The sequence below is a fragment of the Leguminivora glycinivorella genome, chromosome Z (genome assembly GCF_023078275.1).
Source record: "Leguminivora glycinivorella isolate SPB_JAAS2020 chromosome Z, LegGlyc_1.1, whole genome shotgun sequence".
In the NCBI taxonomy this organism is placed as follows: Eukaryota; Metazoa; Arthropoda; class Insecta; order Lepidoptera; family Tortricidae; genus Leguminivora; species Leguminivora glycinivorella.
The window spans coordinates 52,148,827-52,171,768 of record NC_062998.1 but is presented as its reverse complement, the minus strand read 5'-3'; the positions used below and the strand labels follow the sequence as shown (position 1 = coordinate 52,171,768).

At 38.0% G+C, this 22,942-nt stretch overlaps 1 protein-coding gene across 2 annotated transcripts in view; it reads left to right on the top strand.

Moving 5' to 3' along the window:
- Positions 1-22,942, top strand: part of LOC125241721 (alpha-tubulin N-acetyltransferase 1-like) — a 46,506-nt gene that overhangs the window by 7,468 nt on the left and 16,096 nt on the right. For both annotated transcript variants that reach the window (XM_048150328.1, XM_048150329.1), the window contains exons 3-5: positions 18,841-19,012; positions 21,657-21,811; positions 22,544-22,628. In XM_048150328.1, the coding sequence (XP_048006285.1) occupies positions 18,841-19,012; positions 21,657-21,811; positions 22,544-22,628 (412 nt within the window). The remainder of the gene's footprint in view (positions 1-18,840; positions 19,013-21,656; positions 21,812-22,543; positions 22,629-22,942) is intronic.

Sequence of the window (22,942 nt, the reverse complement as noted above, 5' to 3'; positions counted from 1 at the left end):
ACACACATTTTCGTAAAATTAATAAAAAATTCACATGGATTTGTCCATGATTTCTGTATGAAACAATGTATTTCGTTCAATACTGCGACGATGGATAATGTATAGTAGATGTATGCGCATATTTTTATTTAGTTGTAGTGTGCGGTGACTAAATAAATGGTAGATGTTTTTTGTATGGAAAGCGAGCCACCTTAACAGCGCTTGTAGCCTAGCGGTTAGAACGTGCGACTTATTCGGAGGTCGCGGGTTCGAAATCCGCCTCGTACCAATGAGTCATTCTTCAAAGTACAATGAGTCCCAAACACGCAAATTTATCATCCTAGAATCCTAGCACAGTATCATAAAGAGTACTATCGTACAGTATGGCCACTCCCGCTCCCCGCTGAAAGTGCCGCCCACCTGCTCTCGGTTACCTCGCAGTTGCCGCATGTCAAAAACTCGACCAGCCGACCTGTCATATCTCACTCATACAAGCATGCTACGCGTTCAGCTACACTAGCTTTGACTTTTATTGCCATTGTCCGAGGTGTGATCCTAGTCTACCACTATACTCATATTTATGTTTTACTTTCCGTGCGAAGCCGGGACGGTACTCCATATTTATAATGTATAGTTGCTTGGTTTCGAAAATGTAATTTTAATAATTATTCTTTTAGTCTTATTTAGTAGCCATTTCCCCTAAACTAATTCAATCAACTTCTAATGCGGTGTATTATCAAAGAGTCCATTGATTGAACTTATTTGACCCAAATCCGCATAATAGCTCAAGGATAACTTGAAGGCTGCTATGTAACACTTCCACCCGCTTTCTTTCAAAACGTTTAGTCATCGTTTACAATTGCATAATGAATACAACACGGCCTTGCATAGAAAAATATAATTTAAAACCTTTCCCGTGTGTTTCTGATGTTTTATTATAAGTTACTATTGATATTGTAACACTAAAATTGTATGTATATTATGGTTTGAATAAACTGTTTGAGTCACTGTTTACTATCTCGGATCTCCAAAAAAATATAAGACTCCAACTGTCAAAAGGATTTTAGATTTATTAAGGTGGCTCGCTTTCCATACAAAAAACATCTACCATTTATTTAGTCACCGCACACTACAACTAAATAAAAATATGCGCATACATCTACTATACATTATCCGTCGTCGCGGTAGTGAATGAAATACATTGTTTCATACAGAAATCATGGACAAATCCATGTGAATTTTTTATTAATTTTACGTAAATGTGCGTGCCAAATTTTGTGTACAGACACAGAGCCGTCATATTTCGCGCATTTTTAATTGACATTGTCATCAGTGACACTTGGCTCTTGACAAGTAATTATTAAAGATATTGGTTTAGTTAACTCAAGCAGACTCAGAAATAATGACGCATTTTGTCAATAAAGATACATATCGTATATTTCGGCACTGCTAATGTAAATCGAAATGGCGTCTTGGTCAAATGCACCGATTATGAAGCAGGTGATTCTGAGTTCCATCCCGCAGTTTTTTTTTAATCATTTGAACTTTTTTGGATTTTTTTTATATATTTTTTAAATGGAATATTTGACTATTACTATATTGCTTTCCTATTTTTTATTTTCATACAAAAATACAATACAATCCTTTATTATGCCTTTGTTGATAAAATAAAATATTACACGTCTGGTATAATACATTATACATAGGTCAAAGTGTGGGCATAGTATTAGTAATGTATTGCATTTACTGAGCTGGTTGACCTATGTTATTGTTGTGTGAATGTTTTTCTTCAACAACTAAATGGTTATATACAAGAATATGGGAAGCTTTTGCACATTGTAATTTTTCCTCAGTCACCCGTTGACCACGAACGCTGTAAAAGTGTTCGAAACATCGGGATGAATTTTAAACTCATTATACGCGATTTAATCCGTTTTCATAGTTTTTATTTCATGAGTAACTATCGCGGTAACTGAAGACAATATTAACTAAATGGTTACAAATAATAATTATCATCAAATTATCATCAATATAATCTGGTCCAGGCAGGCAATTATGGTCACGCGATAAATGATAAAACATCTGGCCGTCCCTATAATCGCACTTACTAATAGTGCGACAGGGACGGCATGATATTTTATCGTCTATCGCGCGACCATGCTTCCCGTGCTGTACTAGCTTTAGCCCGCGGCTTCGCTTGCGTTAGAAAAGGACAAAAGTAGCATATGTCACTCTCCATCCCTTCAACTATCTCCACTTAAAAAACATGTCAATCCGTCGCTCCGTTTGGCCGTGAAAGACGGACAAACAAACAAACACACATTATCTTTGGTGAAACAACGAATTCTTCCACTTCAGATTATAGAGTAACCAGCTTTTCCCATTTATAATAAACTAGCTTTTGACCGCGGCTTCGCTCGCGTAAGAAAGAGACAAAAAGTAGCCTATGTCACTCTCCATCCCTTCAACTAAATCCCCTTAAATAATCACGTCAATTCGTCGCTCCGGTTTTGCCGTGAAAGACGGACAAACAAACAGACACACACCCTTTCCCATTTGTAATATTAGTATGGATTTGACATTATTATTTATATTTAAATAATTATATATGTATAGCCCAATTTCGTCGGTAACAGCGTGTTATGTAATGGCGTCGTTGGGGAACAATCGTCTGTCACGCCGTGAAGGTGCGTTCGATTCCCAGGATTCTATAAACTTTTTGTATTTTTTTGGATATAAATTTCGTTTTTTTTATTGACCGAGCATTTTATCTTAGAGAACATATTGATTTTTTTATTGTCATTTTGATTTTCTATTTATTAAGTTGAGATATAAAACACAACTTTTAATACCCTCGCTAAATATAATATTTTATCGAAATCACTCCTTAGATAAAAAAAGTCCACTTGAGTTTTTAAAGCATTCGTTACTCAGTTAACTATTGCATTTTCATTTACTAATTTAAGATTTCAAAAGCGATTTGAATACCCTTGCTCCATCCAAAATAAACAATTAGAAAAAAAAATCATTCGGATCGTAGTTTAGAAACTAAAATTCATCTATACTTTTTGGAATTTTTAAAAATATCAGATTAGGATAATTATGTTAGAAATTCTGAGTTCGACGAACCCAAAAATTATTACCATGTAAGATAATAGGTTTTTAATCTTTTTTGTGGAAAACGCTCAGTAACTACTGTACGAGTACATATACATTTATGTATAATAATAAAACAAAAAATAGTGTCACATAGTGTTGTGTTCCTGCCGGTGAGTAAGGCTGCCAGAGCTCAACGAGGGTGCGGGGTGCTCACGACGGGAGGACTTACGGAACTAATTTGTTCCGTCTATTGTCCTTTGAGTCGTCGGCAACCCAAACCCTCCTTTGAACTTGTACACTCCTTTTGCTGTGCATACGCAGCAAAGGGGAGTGTACAAGTTTCTAATGGGGCGGCAACGCGCATACGACACTCTTCGAGTTGCAGGCGTCCATAGGTTACGATGACCGCTTTCCATCAGGCGGACCGTATGCTTGTTTGCCACCGACGTAGTATTAAAAAAAAAAAAGAGAAAAAGTCCTGGATTCGAACCCAGTACTTCCATGCAAATCATGCGATGGCACGTATTTACCGCAAGGCTATTTAAACAAGCTGTCGCCGCGTGAAATTATCGACTAGAAGAAATACAAAAACACTGTTTGTATGTGTGAGTGGTACTTAAAAATATTGTAAAATAGTAAATTTATTTACATTAAGGGGATTAACGTTACAATGAGATGTTGAATGTTTGTTGTAATACGTCAATTTTAATATTAAATGTTCGCGAAGCATAATTGAAAGTATATAAATGCCTGTACGACTCCACAAAAAAAATAAGACTGGTAATTTGCAGATTAACGCCATCTAACGCAGCCTGAGCTTCGGGTAACCTAGGCGAGCCACCTTAAGTTAAAAAAAAACGAAATGATAACTGTTTGATTTCTTGCATATTATTGAAATGTAAATTGTATTACAATTTACAAATAAAAACATAATCGCTGGCAGAATAACTGAGAGGAGTATCAAGGCGATTGTTACGTCCCTAGTTACATTGTTTTTCATCACACTTGTAATACAAAAAATATGTAAAAAGTTATATACGGTACGGTACTGGAAATTTCATAACTTCATAACCACCTAGGGAGAAGATAATATTTTTCTATAACTCCCGCTTCGCCAGCGTGGAATTGCACATTTACTGTGGGAGTGTGATGAAAATAAACTCTCCAGTAGTTAATAGGCTAGTTTTCTAATAGTCAAAACAGCATCTTTTTCAAAACTATCAAAACGATTTGCTAATATGGAATTACTATGAAATACCACAGTATAACAAAAAGTAATATCGTACAGTATGGCCACTCCCGCTCCCCGCTGAAAGCGCCGCCCACCCCCTCTCGGTTACCTCAGTTACCGCCTGGAAAAAACGCAAACAGTCAACCTGTCATATCTCACTCACACAAGCATGGTACGCGTTCACCTACACGAGCTTAGAATGTGTGCTAGGAACGCGCTTCTTTCATATATTTGATCGCCAGTGTCCGAGATGTGGAAACTGAGGAGTGACGTCACGGTCAATTCATTTAGGCACTTTATATCTTTCTCTTTGACTTATTAAATAGAAATTATGTTTAAACATAACTACTGTGTATATTTTTCTTCTAATTATGTGGTGCTTTATTTCGTGCACTGCGTAAAATATTTTATTTTAAGTATAGGAAACTAGCCTATTGCTAGCGTCTGCTAAGTTGGTTTCGAGTCACAGTCACAAAACAGATGGCGAGCTAACCCTAATGCGCCTCGGAGCGAAAAAACCATTTGCACGGAACAAACACAACGGTACTTTTACTATTACGCGACGATTTAGTTTAAGTTAGTATAAGTTACTTTTAAGAATTGCCATGCCCTTACGGGGCTCATGTATGAAACTTTTACTGTATAAGACCCAATGTACTACATGAAAGCAAATAAATTACTTGATTACTTGATTACTTGATTTCAGACAAAAGATACCGGTCGTGGCAAAAAAGTCTGACAACCGAAGAAACTTAGCTTTTTCTATAAAACTTGCAAATAAAAACGATTACCTACTGATGTGAGTGTTGCCGAACTTAAAAAAATTAAAGGTTTTTGGAAATTTAATGAAAATTTCACAAGAAATAGGAATATTATATGAAATGAAAAGTTTCAATCTCCATGCAAAAATGAGGAAAGTTTCAGAATTGTTTCTATGTTGGAAATATCGCAATTTTGGAAAGTTTCCGTCGGCACATAATGATCATGATTTAAACGATTTTATTTATTTAACTTACAACTCGCTACAGCTTCGTACTGGTTACACAAACCCTGATAAAAAAATCCTAAATTCCTCAAGAATCACGCTATTCATAAGTGAAAATGAAAATCTAATCTTATAGTAGTTGATGAGTTTACCGCGAACTTACAGACAGACGCGACGGGGGACTTTTTATAAGGTGTAGGATAAGGTCTACTCAGCATAGGTGCCCTTTAACAAAACTGTACCCCGCCTATATAGCTATTTTGAAGAATTTCGCTTCAAGGCTATCTGAACATCTTATTCTATACTGTATGTATTCATTTCATAGTTTCCTCTGTAAATTCATTAGGCACAATCTACGGGTAGTGCATATAGTGTATCTTATTACACCTATAAACCCATTACCATAACAAAAAAACGTTAAAAAGACCCAGTTCTTTACGCCAACACTGCCATCAGCCATCATAACGCTTGGCCGAGCGTGGCGACAGTTATGCCGTAGCAAACTTACTTATGCACTCGTACCGACTACAGTTTTCTTAAGCTCTCTTCATATTTAGTAGTTCCACGGCCGCATTTGTAAAGTTGTCCAGTTAGAGTCCAGCAAACTTACATTTACACTAGCGATGACCGTTTTCGTATGAAACTAATACTGGCTGGTTATTATTCGACCGCATTTGTAATGTTGTCGGGCCTCGATTTTGTCACGAAGGTGTTTTGTATTGTACTTCGTTTTTCTTCGGGTTTTTATCAGAGCATTTGCTTGCAACTTAATGCAGAAAGAAAGTAAGACACGGAGCCCTTATAAGTTTTCTATTGTGAGAAATTATCTAGTTTACAAACTTATTTTTATTGCAGTTGCGAATTAAGTTTACCTATACGAATGCTTTGTAGTTTATCACAAGTGCTTCTTTCTTAATTTTATAGTCCGCATTTATGCATATGTTTAAGTCTACATCTACAAGAAGTATAATTTGCTCAGCGAAGAAGGCAGTCTTAGTTTACTTACCTTTTTAACCTCCGACGCAAAAATGACGGGGTGTTATAAGTTTGGCGTGTCTGTCTGTTTGTCTGTCTGTCTGTGTGTGTGTCTGTCTGTGGCATCGTAGCTCCCTAACGGATGAACCGATTTAGATTTAGTTTATTTTTTGTCTGTAAGAGACTTCACATAAATCTTTGAATTTCTTCGCTGATGTATGCAGGTTTCCTCACGATGTTTTCCTTCACCGTAAAGCTAGTGGTACATATTAAATGATATTTCGTACGTAAGTTCCGAAAAACTCATTGGTACGAGCCAGGATTTGAACCTGCGACCTCCGGATTGAAAGTCGGGCGTCATCGTCATATCCACTCGGCCACCACTGCTTATATGGCAATAAAAATATAAAATATATAAAAATATCTTGGTGAAACATGTCTATATATGAGCGGCAAAAATGTCGATAGTGCATTTTCTTTACCTACCTACTTAACATATTAAACAGACATTTGAAATAAAACTCTTTTAAACGGATTAATCGCGTATATTAACATCATGACCTACGTTTCGAGCCCTTTACAGCACTCGTCTTCACAGGTTCTACCCCTAAAGCCCCATTTAGATGGTACGAGTTTCTCGCCTCGAACGTACGATTATCGAAGTACGAGAAAAAATATCGTATCATGTAAACTATGCGTACGATATCGCACGAGAGGGGGCGATAATCGCCTCGCCTTTGATATTTGTATGTCTCCGTGTAAACAAAACACATATGCGAGAATCGTATACGAGTTTATACGCTACTCAGTCGAAATGAATTCAGTAGAAATCATGTAAAACCTGGTGTTTTTATATTTATAGCTGCCTCTCAGTAACTGCTAAAACAAAAAATAAATTCGGCTTATTAATATTATACAGTTAATGTTTACCTACTGATATTTTACCCCATAATATATATCTATGGGGCAAAATGCCTACTATGATTTAAAAAAATGTTATTTATATTCTATGTTTAATAATATCCTAAACCTAATCGCAAGTATCGCAACCAAGATTTTATTAGCTAGTTAACGCTACGGTCGAATTCATGATTTTCCCTATTGTATATTATTGAGACCTTCATAAATCATTTATAGTGTTTTTAATATTATTGGGTACTATTCAACTTAAATTCAAATAAATCCAAGGTAAATTATACCCAATATTATAAAAAAGCATATAATATAATATGTGTTTATAATTAATTAATTAGCAACTAAGCACGCAAGTTGACAGGCAAAACTCGCATGAAAATCGGTTCGCTCCGATTCGTGCGATAATCGCACGTTCGAGAAAAAATGTCATACGAGAACCGGTTTAGACGAGTCGAAAAATGTTATGGAAATATCTCCCGAAAATTCTACTCTCCGTCTAAACTATTTCGCCTGGCGATAATCGCCTGGCGAGTCTCGCATACGATACTCGTATGCGAGTTTTTATTTCTCGCACTAATGTAAACGTTTTGGTACGATACTCGCCAGGCGATTATCGCATACGATAATGTCATACGAGTTTCTCGACCAAGACGGGCGAGAAACTCGTACCATCTAAATGGGGCTTAAGACAGACATTTGAATCTTAAAAAATGTCAATTACCACCATTAATTGGATCAAATGCTAACAGATTTTGTCAAATTTCTGTACATATATTAGCAATTTCTATTGATTTTCAATATAAGTGTGCACAGAAAACAAAAATATTTTCTAGTATCAAAACTATATCTCTACTGGGTGCCCTCTATTTCGCCTATCATTAATTCGCATAATTTGAATTCGCATTTAACAGATTTGGCATAACATAATTGTTCATAACATTGAATAAGCATAATATTAAAAATGCATAATTCTTATTTCGCATAACAATGAATCGGCATAATTGAAATTTGCATACTATTATTTCGTATAACTTTAATTATCCTAAAATGAATTCATTGCCATACTTCTAACTGTATGGAGCAAGCGATTGCATCAATCAGGGGCAGATTTTCCAACTTTGAGCGCTCGATTTTGAGTGTTTAATTTTATACTGTCTCACTTATTAAGCATGAAAAAAATAGGGGTAAGTAAGGTACAGTGGGGCAAATCTCGAGTGGGGGGGCAAATGTAACTGGTCAATTTCTTCCATGTTTTACAATGTTTGCATTATCAAAAAAAAAACTGTTTATTTTTAAGAAACATACATGCATTTATGAACTTAACTGTTAATCTTAAATTAAAAAGATTATTTGAGTTAAGGAGTCTTTATTTTTTTATACTACGTCGGTGGCAAACAAGTATACGGTCCGCCTGATGTTAAGCGGTCACCGTAACCTATGGACGCCTGCAACTCAAACAGTGTCACATGCGCGTTGCCACCCCATTAGAAACTTGTACACTCCCTTTTGCTGTGTTAAGTACACAGCAAAAAGGAGTGTACAAGTTCCAAGGAGGGTTCGGAGGCGACCGGAATAAAATTCTAACAATAGCCACCAAATTCTACAAAACCCTTTACTCCGAATCTCCCACACACCCACAGCCTGTGCCTGATTTAGAAGAAAGCTTCCAACATCAACATCGCATTTGTCGATTACTCTAAAGCTTTCGACAGTCTTCATCACAATTCCATTTTCACAGCTTTACGCAGTCAAGATATAGATCCCAGTTACATTCAGCTCATAACCACCATTTATCAAAATAGTACAGCCGCCATAAAACTACAGTCCTCAGGTTCCTCATTTTCTATTCAAAAAGAAGTCAAGCAAGGAGATCCGTTATCACCAACACTGTTTACCAGCACACTTGAACAAGTCTTCCAGAAGCTTATGCCAAGTTGGGAAGATCGGGGCTTTATCGTCGGGAATAGAAGGCTAATCTTCGATTTGCCGACGACATTGTTCTGTTCTCCTCAACTGCCTCCGAACTACGATCAATGCTTCAAGACCTCAGTGACGCAAGCCTCGAGGTTGAACTTCAGATGAACATGTCGAAGACCAAGTTCATGACCAATAATAGCACGGCATGTAGGATTGAGATAAACGGAGAATCAGTTGCATAGTCCATCTACTTGGGCCAACTAATTTCTTTCCAGGCGCGACAAGAGAAAGAAGTCGAAAGACGGACTGAAAACGCCTGGAGAAGTTATTGGTCCATAAAACATCTCATGAAAGGCGATTTGCCACTGTCACTTAAGCGAAAACTCATGGACATGGGACACCACGCTGCGCTCCAAAACAAAAATAGTCGACGTAGTTCGAAAAGCGGCAAAGCTGAAGTGGGACTGGGCCGGTCATGTCTGCCGAATGCAGAACGAGCTATGGGCCAAGATTACCACAGAGTGGCAGCCCAGGCCAAAACGGGGACCCGGCAGACCACGTATGCGATGGCGGAACAAGTTTGACTCCTTTATGAAAGAATGGCCGAGGACTGCACAAAACCGGGAGGAATGGAAAAAGCGGGGGCATCCCTAGTTCGGGTTATACATTACTTATTAAGTTTTTCGTTTTTCATAAGTGTTTTTCAGAAAATAGAGTGTCTACCAGTTATGTAATAGGCGTGTTCAGTGGATACATGTAATAATGGAATAATGGAAATAGTGTAATAATGGAAAATATGGATTAGTTACAATTGCATTTTAGTCTAGATTTGCCCCGCTGTACCTTACTAAAGAAATTGAAAATGGATAGTATTTAAATAATATTATTTCATCGTTCAGATTTTCGCAGATCGCACGTGCCAATACTGATACCCGAGCAAGCGGAATATTTCAATATTGAACCGCGAGCGTAGCCAGTGGTTCAAAAAGTGGAATCTTGAGCGTTGCGAGGGTTTCAAGGCACATTAACCTTCGCACGGCACGTTAAACATTGCCACCGAGTTTGTAACACAAAATTTTTCGCCACGTCAACACGAACAAAATATAATAATAAGGCAGCTTGTGGCGAGCTGTTGGGGAGTGACGACCCCACGGACCCGAGTGTTCCCGAGAGTCGGTCAGGGTTCCGTCTCCGGCGTGTCTTCGCCGGCCGGAGTGGAACCCCAAGGGGACCCGCAGGACTCTCAGCTCTGGCTTGCCTTCATTGGCCGTCCAGAGAGGAACGTCTGAGCTATCGCTCCAGGGGTGGAAGTGTTAAAGGTGCATAACGCCGCGAGTAACTACGGAGAAAGCGCAGCACCACCTCTCGACACCCCTGAGCCACTCACGCCGGTGTTGCGCCTGGCCGTCTTTATGATGGCAAATCAGGTGCCCATCTACCGAGTGGCGAGTCACCGCCTGCCTCGATAACTTGTTAACGCAATGTTATGGTAGGTGTCCGGACCTTTGCAATGAATGAAAAATGAAAATGAAATATTTATTTTTCAAGTAGGCATATTACAATGCGCATATGAACGTCAAATAAAGCTACGCCGGCTCTAACCCTACGCCTCAGCCTCGAGAAGATTTCAGTCCCCCCTCAGTTGGGAGGGGGGTATCCACTATGGGACCGGCAAGAAACTCGGCGGGCAACTTCTTTTCAAAACATTACATCTTATAACTAACATGCATTAAATAACAAGATACAATTTAACATGCAAAAGTATTCATCAAAGAATATGAACAGACTAGGGTACTCTATGGAAATTAATTTCAATAAATTATATTATTGCTTAATAATACGTCGTTCTTCTTCAGAGAAAACATATCAAATTGTCACAGAAGAAAAAGATAATATGAATCTCAATATCATTAAATATGTAATTTACCTACACAACATAAAATATAAAATATTTGATGTGCTTTCTTATCTGAACTGTGTCCTCTATACATAATACAATTATTTTAATTGCTATTCGTTTTTTGTAGTTTCTGGTTCGGGCCATGCATGTTTGTCTGTCAAATAGTCCTCGACTCTGTAATAAGCCTTTAACATCAATGATTTTTTTAAGTAGTTCTTAAGAGCTGGGAGGGGTAATCTCAAAGCGGTGTCAGGTAACTTATTATAAAAATGAATGCATTGCCCAACAAATGACTTCTGTACTTTACGGACACGAAACTTCTTTATGGCAAGCTTATTTTTGTTTCTAGTGTTATAATTATGGATATCAGAATTCTTAGTGAAACAGTCTAAATTCTTAACAACATAAATTATACTATCATAAATGTATTGGGAAGCTACAGTTAAGATATTAATTTCTTTGAAGAGTTCTCTCACTGATTCACGTGTTCCTAAGTTGTAAATAGAACGAATGGCTCTCTTTTGTAATACAAAGATAGTCTGTATGTCAGCTGCTTTGCCCCAAACCAGAATACCGTATGACATTACACTGTGAAAATAACTATGATACACTAGGCGAGCTGTCTCAACATTAGTCAGTTGCCTGATTCTCCTAACGGCGTATGCGGCTGAACTTAATTTGCTTGCTAGTTTCCTTATATGAGGACTCCATTGTAGATTTTTGTCCAATGTTAAGCCAAGGAACAGTGTTGTATCTACCATCTCTAAGCATTCATCATTCAAAAGTATTTTTGTATCGATTGGTTTAACATTCGGCAGAGAGAATCGAATACATTTGGTTTTCTTAGAATTAAGAAGTAAATTGTTGACAGTAAACCACTGCAGTACATCAGCTAACGTGCTATTAATTACATTGTAATCCGTAGATTTTCGGTCAACATTAAAAAGCAGTGATGTATCATCAGCAAAAAGTACTATTTCACAAAAGCTTTTTACTATACATGGCAAATCATTTATATAAACCAAAAACAGGAATGGACCTAAAATTGAGCCTTGTGGCACTCCTAATTGGACAACAGTCCCGCTAGAGCGAGTTTTGTTAACAACTACTGTTTGTGTTCTATTGCTAAGGTAAGAAGACATAAAGTTTAGGGCATTTATAGACAAACCATAGTGTTCTAATTTCAAAATGAGCGTTCCATGATCCACACAATCAAAGGCTTTTGAAAGATCACAAAATATGCCAATTGCATCACAAGAATTTTCCCAAATATTATATATATGTTTAATGAGTACCGAAGCAGCATCGGTCGTGGAACGGCCCCTTGTGAAACCGAACTGTTTGCTTGTAAGTAATCTATGTCTGTTGAAGTGTCCCAGTAGATCATTTAACATTAGCTTCTCAAAGACTTTACTTAGAACAGGAAGTATTGATATGGGACGGAAATTGGTTATATCACTCGAATCACCCGATTTAAAAAGCGGTATGACTTTGCTACATTTCATAAGATCTGGAAAGGTGCCTTGTGAAATTGAAATATTATATATTACGGCCAAGTAAGGTGCTATTATATCTATGACATGACTAATTACTTTAACTGATGTTCCCCATAAGTCTTCCGTTTTCTTTAAATTGAGTGACTTGAATGTTTTAACAATATTTACAGAGTCTACTTGACTAAATTCAAATGAATTATTACATTTCTTAACATTAGCACAAAGTAATGAATGGGCTTGAGCCGCAGAAGAATGTAAACATTTTGTGGTGTTAACGGCTATGTTTGAGAAATAATCTTCGAATGCCGAGGCAACATCGCTGTTCGACACTATTTTTTGATTATCTGATACAATGTTGACTTGACAATCGCGTGATTTACATTTACCAGCTTCTTTATTTATAATACTCCAAGTTGTTTTCACTTTGTTGTCCGACACTTTCAATTTAGAACTAATAAAGTTTTTCTTGGCAGTTAAACACACTTTCTTGAAGATTCTTGAGTAGTTTCTTACATAGTCCAGGAATTCTGAATTCTTGTTCAGCTCTCTCTCACCATAAAGTTCATAAAGTCTTTTTCTACTTTTGTGAATACCTACAGTAGCCCATTCACTAAACTTTGTTTTAACTTTTGACCCACTAATAGATTTCACTTTGAAATTGTTATTAAATTGATTAAGAATTACATTGAAAACTTCTTGATACAAATGATTACAGTCATAATGCGAAAATGGTATTATAGACAAACTATGTTGAATTTCATTTTTGAATGATTCCAAGCGAGATCCAGTAATGGGTCTATATGTTATTGTTTGTGGAGTATCATGAATAACGTTTAAGAAAGCTGCCCTTTGGCCGCTGTGATCGGAATGAAAACAGTTAAATAATTTCTTATCTATACATTCACAGTTACAAAAAATATTATCTAGGCATGTTGCACTAGTCACACCTACCCTAGGTTCAAGAAATAAATTAAATAAATTAAATGATTTAAACAAACAGAGCATTTTAACAGTATTACTAGATGACTCGAGCAAGTTAACATTAAAATCTCCACATACAATAACATGTTTTTGGCCCTTGCACACTAACTTCAGAACATTTTCCATTGTAGATTCAAATATGCTGAAGTCAGCTGATGGTGGTCTATAAACACATACAATAATATATCTGTCTAATTCAACACATGAAATTTCTATAGTTCTTTCTATGGAATATTTTACAACATCTTTGCGCTCTTTACACTTCATACAATTTTTAACAATAATAAGGGAGCCACCATGAACAGCAGATTTTCTGGCAAAAAAACTAGCTAATTTAAAATTAACATAATCAAATATCAACTGTTCTTGTTTCAACCAATGTTCAATAATACACATAACTTCAACATTATTACTATCTAAAAATAATCCTACTTCTAATTCTTTGCTGGAAAAACCCTAAATATTCTGGTGAACAACGTTCATACTCAGGTGTTTTTCCGCTGTCTTACAATCTAGTTTAAATGAGGCATGGGGTCCTTGGCTTTGTCAGCTGACTGAGACTTATATATAACACTATTACAACTATTTGGCTCAATATTGAAGGCCAATAACTCCACTAAATATACAAAAAATTTCTTTGGCAAAAATACCTTCCGTGGAGCTAGCATGAAGCGCTCAATGAATTTATTTAAGTCAAAGAAATGGTACTTTTTATTAACAGCTATGGCATGATACATTAAAGAATTGTAGTAAGCTATCTTACAATTATAGTCATATGATACATTTTCTGCATAAGGTAGTGCACATAATATAATTTTCCCCACACCAGATTTTTCAATAACATTTAGAGTGGACATCAATTTATCTATGCTAAGCTTATCTACATTAAGGCTATTTCCTAATAAAATTACTAATGTAGTACTGCTATCATAACATCCCTTTGAAATAAGGTCACATAAATGAGACAAAGTAATGTTTTGATAACAGTAATTTGTCACTTGTTGCTCTAACTGGTAGCTTAATAATGGGCCCATTCCTAACCCAATCTGATCTGAAAAAACAACAGTCTTACTGACTGCTCTAGGGGCTGTTTAACTACTGCCGCATGCCTAGTTGTGTCGTGGGCCACATCGGCTTGAATAATCTTTGCTGGTGGCATTTGGCCACAATTACAATGTTTTCCATTTAATAATGCCTTACACCGCTCCTCCAAATCTCTATTTTCTAGCAGCAATTTATTAAAAGCCTGTATGTGCTCCTCAACTTGTTTTTTAGTGGTCTCATACATGGTGGATACTGCCAAAAGCTCATCTTTCAGCCTGTTAATGTCGGCATTTAATTTCAGAAAATTTGATTCCTTGACTTCCAGCTCTGAATGACAGTCTTGAACCCTGTTTTTCATAACTGTTAACGTGTGTTTTAATTTACTATATTTTTTAATACATGCCTGGCCTTTGATCAGCTTTTGGGTTCTCCTAATATACCTATTAATCTTAATGTACTTTTTTAACTTATTGCTACTATTAAAGAATACTATGTGTTTGGAGTCCCTACTCAATTGTGTTTCACCGCTTACCAACTCTTGGTACACATTCTGTAACTGCGAAGCATCATAGTGCTCCCGCTCTTTCCTAAACAAATTAAGTTCCTCATTTGCCGCACCCAGTTCTTCTTCTAACTGTGTGATGCGGGCCAAGGCCACTTCATGTGTCGAAGCGCACTGGTTGAAGGTGTCTATTGTGCCTTGCAAACGGTCCACTTCTCCGCGGGCATCAGTCAGCTGCACATCATTGTCCGCCAGCTCCCTTCTCAATTCTGAGTTTTTGTTGATTACCTTCTAGAGCTCCACTTCGCTTTCCTCCCTTTCCTCCAACAACTGCTTCGATAAAGCCCTCGACTCGTGTAGGTCCTGTGCTGTTGTTTTTAGCTGCATCTCTAGTTGTCGTGCCGTTGCCTTGCGAGTTTCGGTCGCAATTTCGGTGTCCATTGTCACTCGTCTGGCTTTCTGAAAGATGTAATAAAAAAGGATGAGTACTTATCTCAATAGAGATTGAAAGATTTGCCAAGATGACGACAGAGATGAGAGCTGTAGGAATGAATAAAGTGTGCAGTGTGTCAGTAGTCGGCAGTGTCTGTGGCGAATGTGTCTTGTCTCGTCTTGTGCTTCCACTAGTTCGTCAAGCAAAGGGAAACTGCACGGTGCCAATGTTGTTTGTTTGACGTTGCTCACGGCCGCAGCAATGAGCTTTGTTTGAGTGTAGAAATAAATGATAAATAAAACGGAATACTCTCCCCGTTTCAAACGCAGATTCCAACGGCTGCGATCACTCGTTGACAGTTGGGTAGTCCTGCCTCAAAGTCCAATAAATACTCGGTGTAACGTTGCCAATTTCACCAAAACTGTATCACTGATAATACTTTACTACTTAAATTAACTAACAATGAGTAGAAGTCCTATTTAAAGCTAAAAATAGAATTAGCCCATTTTCATAACTCATCCAAACTTCAACCCATAGACCTGATCTATTCTTTCCATTTTATTGACAATAGTTTCCAATGCCTACTGAAACCGGTTCACGGGTATCTATTCATGTACCCGTGAATGGGTTCCAGCAGGCGTTCTACATGACATCAAATATCTCCAAACGGCCTCTACGTGTTGGATCTATATCCCCACGCACGCCTTATAAATGACCGGGCTCGAAAGACCCGAGAGTTTTAAAACGGAGAAACAAATAATAATAATAAGAAAAGAAATAAATAAAGGAAATAATAATAAAATACTTTATTGCACACTACAGAAGAAAAAGAAACATAATTCAGAACAGATACAACGTGGTAGGTAACAACAGGCGGTCTTATCGCTAAAACAGCGGTCTCTTACAGACAACCTTCAGATAGGTAATATACTAACTATAAAACATCAAACTCAACAAATCAAAACCATTCAAAATAATCATTTATAGGTAAAATTCTATCAGCTAGCTTAAGACATCAAGTTAAAATTTGTATGAAATTACTTTGCACTCTTGTAGATAAAATGCAATTTTGCTATCTGCTTTTAGCCGTTACCCGTTAGTTGTGAAATAGTACATTACATCAGAGGCCGGGAAAAAATTTGCCAAGTGGGTTATACGGCCGAGCGAGCGTGCGAGCGAGACCGGATAGGGATATCCGTTTTCACGCCGAGGCTGCTTTTTCAAACATACAATGAAATAAAAAAAAACTAAAGGACAATATTTTATAAAAAAAAGTTAAGGCCTAGGCCTGAAAAATAATATGAAATCCCTTTACAGTCCTCTCGAGTTTACCCAGCCCATTTTAAGGAACGTAAAGACAATATTTCATTGCATGTTTGAAAATATAATTTTCTTGTATGCCATTTAAATATTCTACGAAACAAAGTTATGCTTATTATACTTATACCAATTCATCGTTATAACAATTTACATTATGCGCATTAGCATTATACGAAATCTATTATGCGAAATAATGATATGCGTATTAAACTTTATGCGTAATAAACGGTATGCCAATTCATATTAGGAGTATTCAGTTATGCGAATTAATATAGACCCCGGTCTACTATGTCGCAGTCGCGGGTTTTTTCAAAATTTTAATTTTGTGGTTTAGTTATCTCCCATTAGTAGAAATTGGATATAGAAGATAGCTTGGTAGGGATTGTCAAGCATTTTTTTTTATTATGTTAGGCATGTTTTGTTTACTCATACCCAGTTTTAGTTACAAAAGTATTCTAACTATCCCTCTACCCCATTTATGAACTTCATAAAAAGCATAGAACAACTATGTACCTACTTGGTTCACGGTACTCTTGTATAACCACAAGTCAAATGTTCGGCAGGGCGTTGAGCGTCGCTTTTAGCCTCTATGGCCAAGGAGTTGGATGCTCGCGTCACAATTGATTATTCGCAACGAATAAGGACTGTATCGTTAGGTATAAGGACAAAGAAAAACCTGGTCTCAATGTTGACATGTGCATAATTTTGTATTATTATGTTCCGAGAGTATGATCTGAAGGTATTGGTAAGCACTATTTGATATAAGGTCTGATATTTTATTTTATTTTAGGGAGTTTATGGTACTTTCATTAAGGTCTAGCAAATAAATTTCGGACAACCCCTATCTGGCTTAATTTGAGAATATTCCAATGACTATTTGTACGATTTCAACAAACAAAGGTTAATATGCTGCCAAAACATATTATTTAAGAGTCCTCTTCATGGTTGTTCAATAGGGCACTTGCAGAATAAATGCAGTGAATTTATATAATTAAAAAAAAAACGCATTTTTGATCAACGTTTCGGATTGCCGTACATTTTTGATGCAAGCAGGATGAGAGAAACAGATAAAAAAATTAGCCATAGGCCAAAGTCTAATTGACATTCATGGTGTTTGAACAGTCCCTAATCCAGATCGATATTTAAACACTGAATGATAGATAAATTCGACATCAAAGTCGGAGTTAGTAAGCGCCATGCCATGCCAGCCTAAATGACCGCCATACATAGATCCTTTATTTTTTTTTAAATAATGGTGGCTAGTAGACTATCTCCAGATATTCTGCTTTGTGGGTCATGTGTAGTTGAGGTTCGCACCGTACAATTTTTTTTCGCAATCGTATCGTTTTGTACGCAGTTTGTAAATTTTCTAGTAGCATTTGTCCGAAATCGTAATTGGTACTCGGGAGGATTAAATTAATACTGTCTAAACCATATGCTTTACGTCGAGTTTCTAGGACCCATGTCTTGTTACATGAAGAAAATATAATAGCAAATAAATACGGCTACTCAATGTTGTCTTCATACTTAACGATACAGTCTTTATCCTTGGTTTGCTTTGCCGCTTGCTGCGCCGACGCTTTTAAGCGCACTATGGATACTCGCATAGTTTTGCATATGTTTAATATAGACGTTGCGCACTCGCTCTATCATTCAGTTTTATTTTAACCCTTTATAAGGCAAAAAAACTGCCAAGAACAGGCGAGATGACTAAAAAAACTAATTAGTCCGTCAGTTAGATTATCAAAGAATTTTAACACGTATTTTTTATTTTTTGTCGTAAACGAAAAATGACGACGGTACAGTGTAACAGTGCGTTGAAGTTTCGCGTGACGTCACGCCTAGGTACAATTTTTACTTAGAAGTGACGTCACAAGTCCCCACTCCGAAACTTTGATGCTCTTTATCTTTGTATTTTTTCATTAATTAGGAAAACCGAAAAATATGTGTTCAGTATTTTTAGACGATCTAACTGACGGACTAATCTGAATGCCATTTTTTTATGTAGTTCTCATCCCTATTGTATTAAAATCCTTGGCTTACATAACCTTAACATTTTTCAGTGGCGACGGCGAAATCATAGGTTTCCTAAAGGTCTCCTACAAACACCTGTACCTGTTTGACGAGTGCGACAAAGTCCGCGAGGTGGAGCCACTGTGCGTGCTGGACTTCTTCGTGAGCGGCACGCGGCAGCGGCGCGGCAACGGCAAGAAGCTCTTTGACTATATGCTGCAGGTGGGTTTAAACCACTTTATAGGCACTGGTCCCACCGCGAGCTAGTAAGCTATGAGCTATCGGCTATAAAAACGAACAAAAGATAAGCACTCTCGTGCAAATAAAAGAGACACGGCGATATTGATAGCTCACCGCTGGGCGAGTTACTATAAACATCGCCGTGTCTCTTTTATTTACGCGGGAGTGATTATCTTTTGTTCGTTTTTATAGCCGATAGCTCATAGTTAACTAACTCGCGGTGGGACCAGTGCCATATTGCCATAAGATTAGAAGATTACATGCAAACTCAAAAGGTGCTACGTGTTTTATGAGTTCCAAAAAGTCCGAGAGATGGAACCACTGTGCCAGATTTCTTCGTGAGCAAATTTTGTCTTTGACTATAAACTGCAAAAAGGGTAGACAAAGTACAGTCAAGTGCAAACATATTTATCGAAAAAATCGTCTCATAAATATGGTACTACGCTCTTATTACACCTGACTAAGATGCTATGGGACATATTTTAGAGTAAGATATATTTTTACACTTGACTGTACATGACGCTCATCAAATTTCAGGGCCACTCTTGGCAATTAAGGGGTAAAAGAAAAATAAACTGTGACAGGTTGCTAGCCGATGGGATATAGGTTCAATTGTGGTGTGGGCGAAGGCACTTGCCACAGTATAATAAAGAGTACTATCGTACAGTATGGTCACTCCCGCTCCCCGCTGAAAGTACCGCCCACCTCCTCTGGGTTACCTCACAGTCGACCTGTCATATTTCACTCATACAAGCATAGTACGCGTTCACATACACGAGCTTAAACTGTGTGCTAGGAACGCGCCTCTTTCATAATATTTGATCGCCAGTGTCCGAGGTGATGTGCCGTTGCCCACACTCTTATCCCACAATCGGCATCGGCATCTTGTGTCTCGGTGTTGAAAAATCTCTACCCTTTTATGACGAATACGATTTGTAGCAACATAGAAGAAGATTGAAAATAACTAAAGAAGCTCGAGGTCCTAGCTATGTGCCCGATTTAGAATACCTAGTTGTGTCCATACCGACTAGAGCTTCTAAATTGGGGCAGCATAGTTAGTCTGGTCGTCAAATCAAGAACAAAGAAGAAGAATTCAAGATATTAAGTATTATTCTGGTTTTTTACGAGAAATTGTACATTGTCACTATTTTTAACTCTCAGGTCATTTCACTAACGTAATCCATACTAATATTATAAATGGGAAAGTGTGTCTGTCTGTTTGTTTGTCCGTATTTCACGGCAAAACGGAGCGACAAATTGACGTGATTTTTTTAAGTGGAGATAGTTGAAGGGATGGAGAGTGACGTAGGCTACTTTTTGTCTCTTTCTAACGCGAGCGAAACCGCGGGCGAAATCTAGTATGGAATAAACGAATCTTTGATTGTATGAGTGACACCCGTACTTAAGGCACTGGTCCCACCAAAAGCGAGTAAGTTAATCAGCGATAGAAACGAAAAGATAGTCGCTCCCATGTACAGTCAACCAATTGGAACCCTAGGCCACTATACAACCATGTTAAAATAACAAGCAGTAACAGATTTCTTACAATCTGATTTATAACGTCACTGTGACATAGTTCCACAGTGGCCTAGGGTTCCAATTGGTTGACTGTAAGTAGGTAATAAGTAATAACCAAAGAGGATCGAGTATTATGGAATATTATTATTAGTGAGTTACTGTCGAAGTAAAATGTGTAATCACAGTACATAGACTACCATCTCTTGACACAGGCTTAAAACTTTTGAACCTCAGTTTTGACAATTTGGCCCATATTCTTAGCTTGATATGTTTTAAAATGTCAAATATTAATATTAGCGCCATCTAGCTGAGCGTACCCCAAAGGTGTAATGCTATCTAGGCCACCGTACCTTTTTCTCTTAGGGCTTTGAGGTACGTTTTTTTCTTAACACTTTATCTGTCTATACGGAGTTATATATGTCTTTGGTAATAACTTAATAAAAGACGCGGTTGATAGCCAGAGCCGAGCGATGAACTGTAAATCGCTCATTATCTTTTTTAATTCTACGGGAGCTATCTTTGTTCGTTTCTATCGCTGGTAGCTCATCGTTTACTCGTTTTTGGTGGGAGCAGAGCTTAATAAAGTCGTAACTGCCAAGAGCCTCGTATGAGACTTTAGCTACATTACGGACTGTTGAAGTTACATACAATTCAAATACCGCTATGTAGGTAATGAAATCGAGCTTGCGAGTTCACCTATGTCTTTACAGTTGTAAGAATCATTTCGGTATACTCGTGAGTCGACACGTTCGTTTTTCGTCACGTTCCTAAATTTGTCCGATTCTGCTTTCGTCAGCCATTCTTTATTCGTCACTATAATCGTCGATGGTCTTTCTCAACTACGGTCAATTTCGTTGTTCATCTTTATCTTAATCCGTCTCGTTCTTTACTCGTCATAATTTTCTTTCAGCATGTTCGCTGCTAAATCTATGTTTTTCGTGTGTTTTTGTAGTCGTAGGTCGGTAAACTTAGAATATGACCGAAAACGAAATGACGAAAAACGATTGAGTCGAAATAAGAAAAGGGTCAACGAATTTAGGAACGTGACGAAAAACGAACGTGTCGACTCAAGAGTATTCATTTCAAATCAAACAATTATTTATTGCAGGACACCGGCAGCCGGCCGCAAGTCCTGGCCGTGGACGGGCCGTCGTCCAAGATGGAGACGTTCATGGCTAAGAACTATGGCGTGGACCGTCTCATCCGCCAGAGCAACAACTTTGCCGTATCGCCCGATTTCTTCATCACTTCGCGCGATGACAAGTAAGTAGGCTTGTGTAGTAAATGTACTAATAGTACAAAAGACATCATTCCCTTCACTGTACTAGACTGAACTACTCCCAAATGATTCTGCTCTCTAGTACATTTAGTACACTCACACACGCGCAACAGAATGGGAGCGAAAGGAGCGAAGAGCCGAGGAGTGACAATGACAGCAAAGCAATCCGTATGATCCGACCGCAACCGAACTAGAACCGACTGACTCGCACCGAGAGCGCGCGAAAACGGCCGATCAGCTCTCGGCTAGTACGAGCTAGCGTTGCCATACAAGAATGGTTTCCGTTAAAAAAAGCACTGTGCCCATAAGGTGCGACCACACCGCTGCTTTAAAAACGGTGACGGTACGGAATCGCAGTGACGCATCGTATCCGTACCGTTTTTACCGCATACTCCACAGACCGCTGCTCAAAAACGGCGACGGTACGGAAACGCACGACGTGTCCCCTACGAAGGTCACTGCATTTCCGTACCGTCTGCGTATTTTGAGCAGCGGTGTGGGGAGCATGCGGTAAAAACGGTACGGATACGATGCGTCACTGCGATTTCGAACCGTCACCGTTTTTTAAGCAGCGGTGTGGTCGCACCTTAACGGGATTTTTAACTATGGGTCTTATTCTTGAGCAACTTGTTTGTTTTTACCTGTAATTGCCTGTAAAATACATTCCAGCCTATTTTTACTGTGCGGATAATTCAAAAGTCCCATGTTGTCCACAGTAAGTCTGGTCGCAACACTCCGGTGATCCCAACAGCGGCGGTTGGACGGTTCGCCGCTCGCAAACCGCCTTCCACCATCTCTGACGTAAGTACTAACATCCAGTCGATTCACCACAGCTGATGAGTGATGATTTTCCCTGTGTGTCCTTGTTTTAATAGGCGTTGTATTAGCTTAAAATACTGTTATATACAGAAACGCATGCGACCAAAGTGGAGGATTTACAATGTTTTTACCGCGTAAAACAGTATTACATTATCATATCGTCACTACTTTGAAAAAATCTCGTATCTCACGCTGCTCCTCAAAGTTACATACATACATATAATCACGCCTGTGTCCCATGAAGGGGTAGGCAGAGCACATGAAACTACTCGTTTCAGTGCCACTCTTGGCAAATA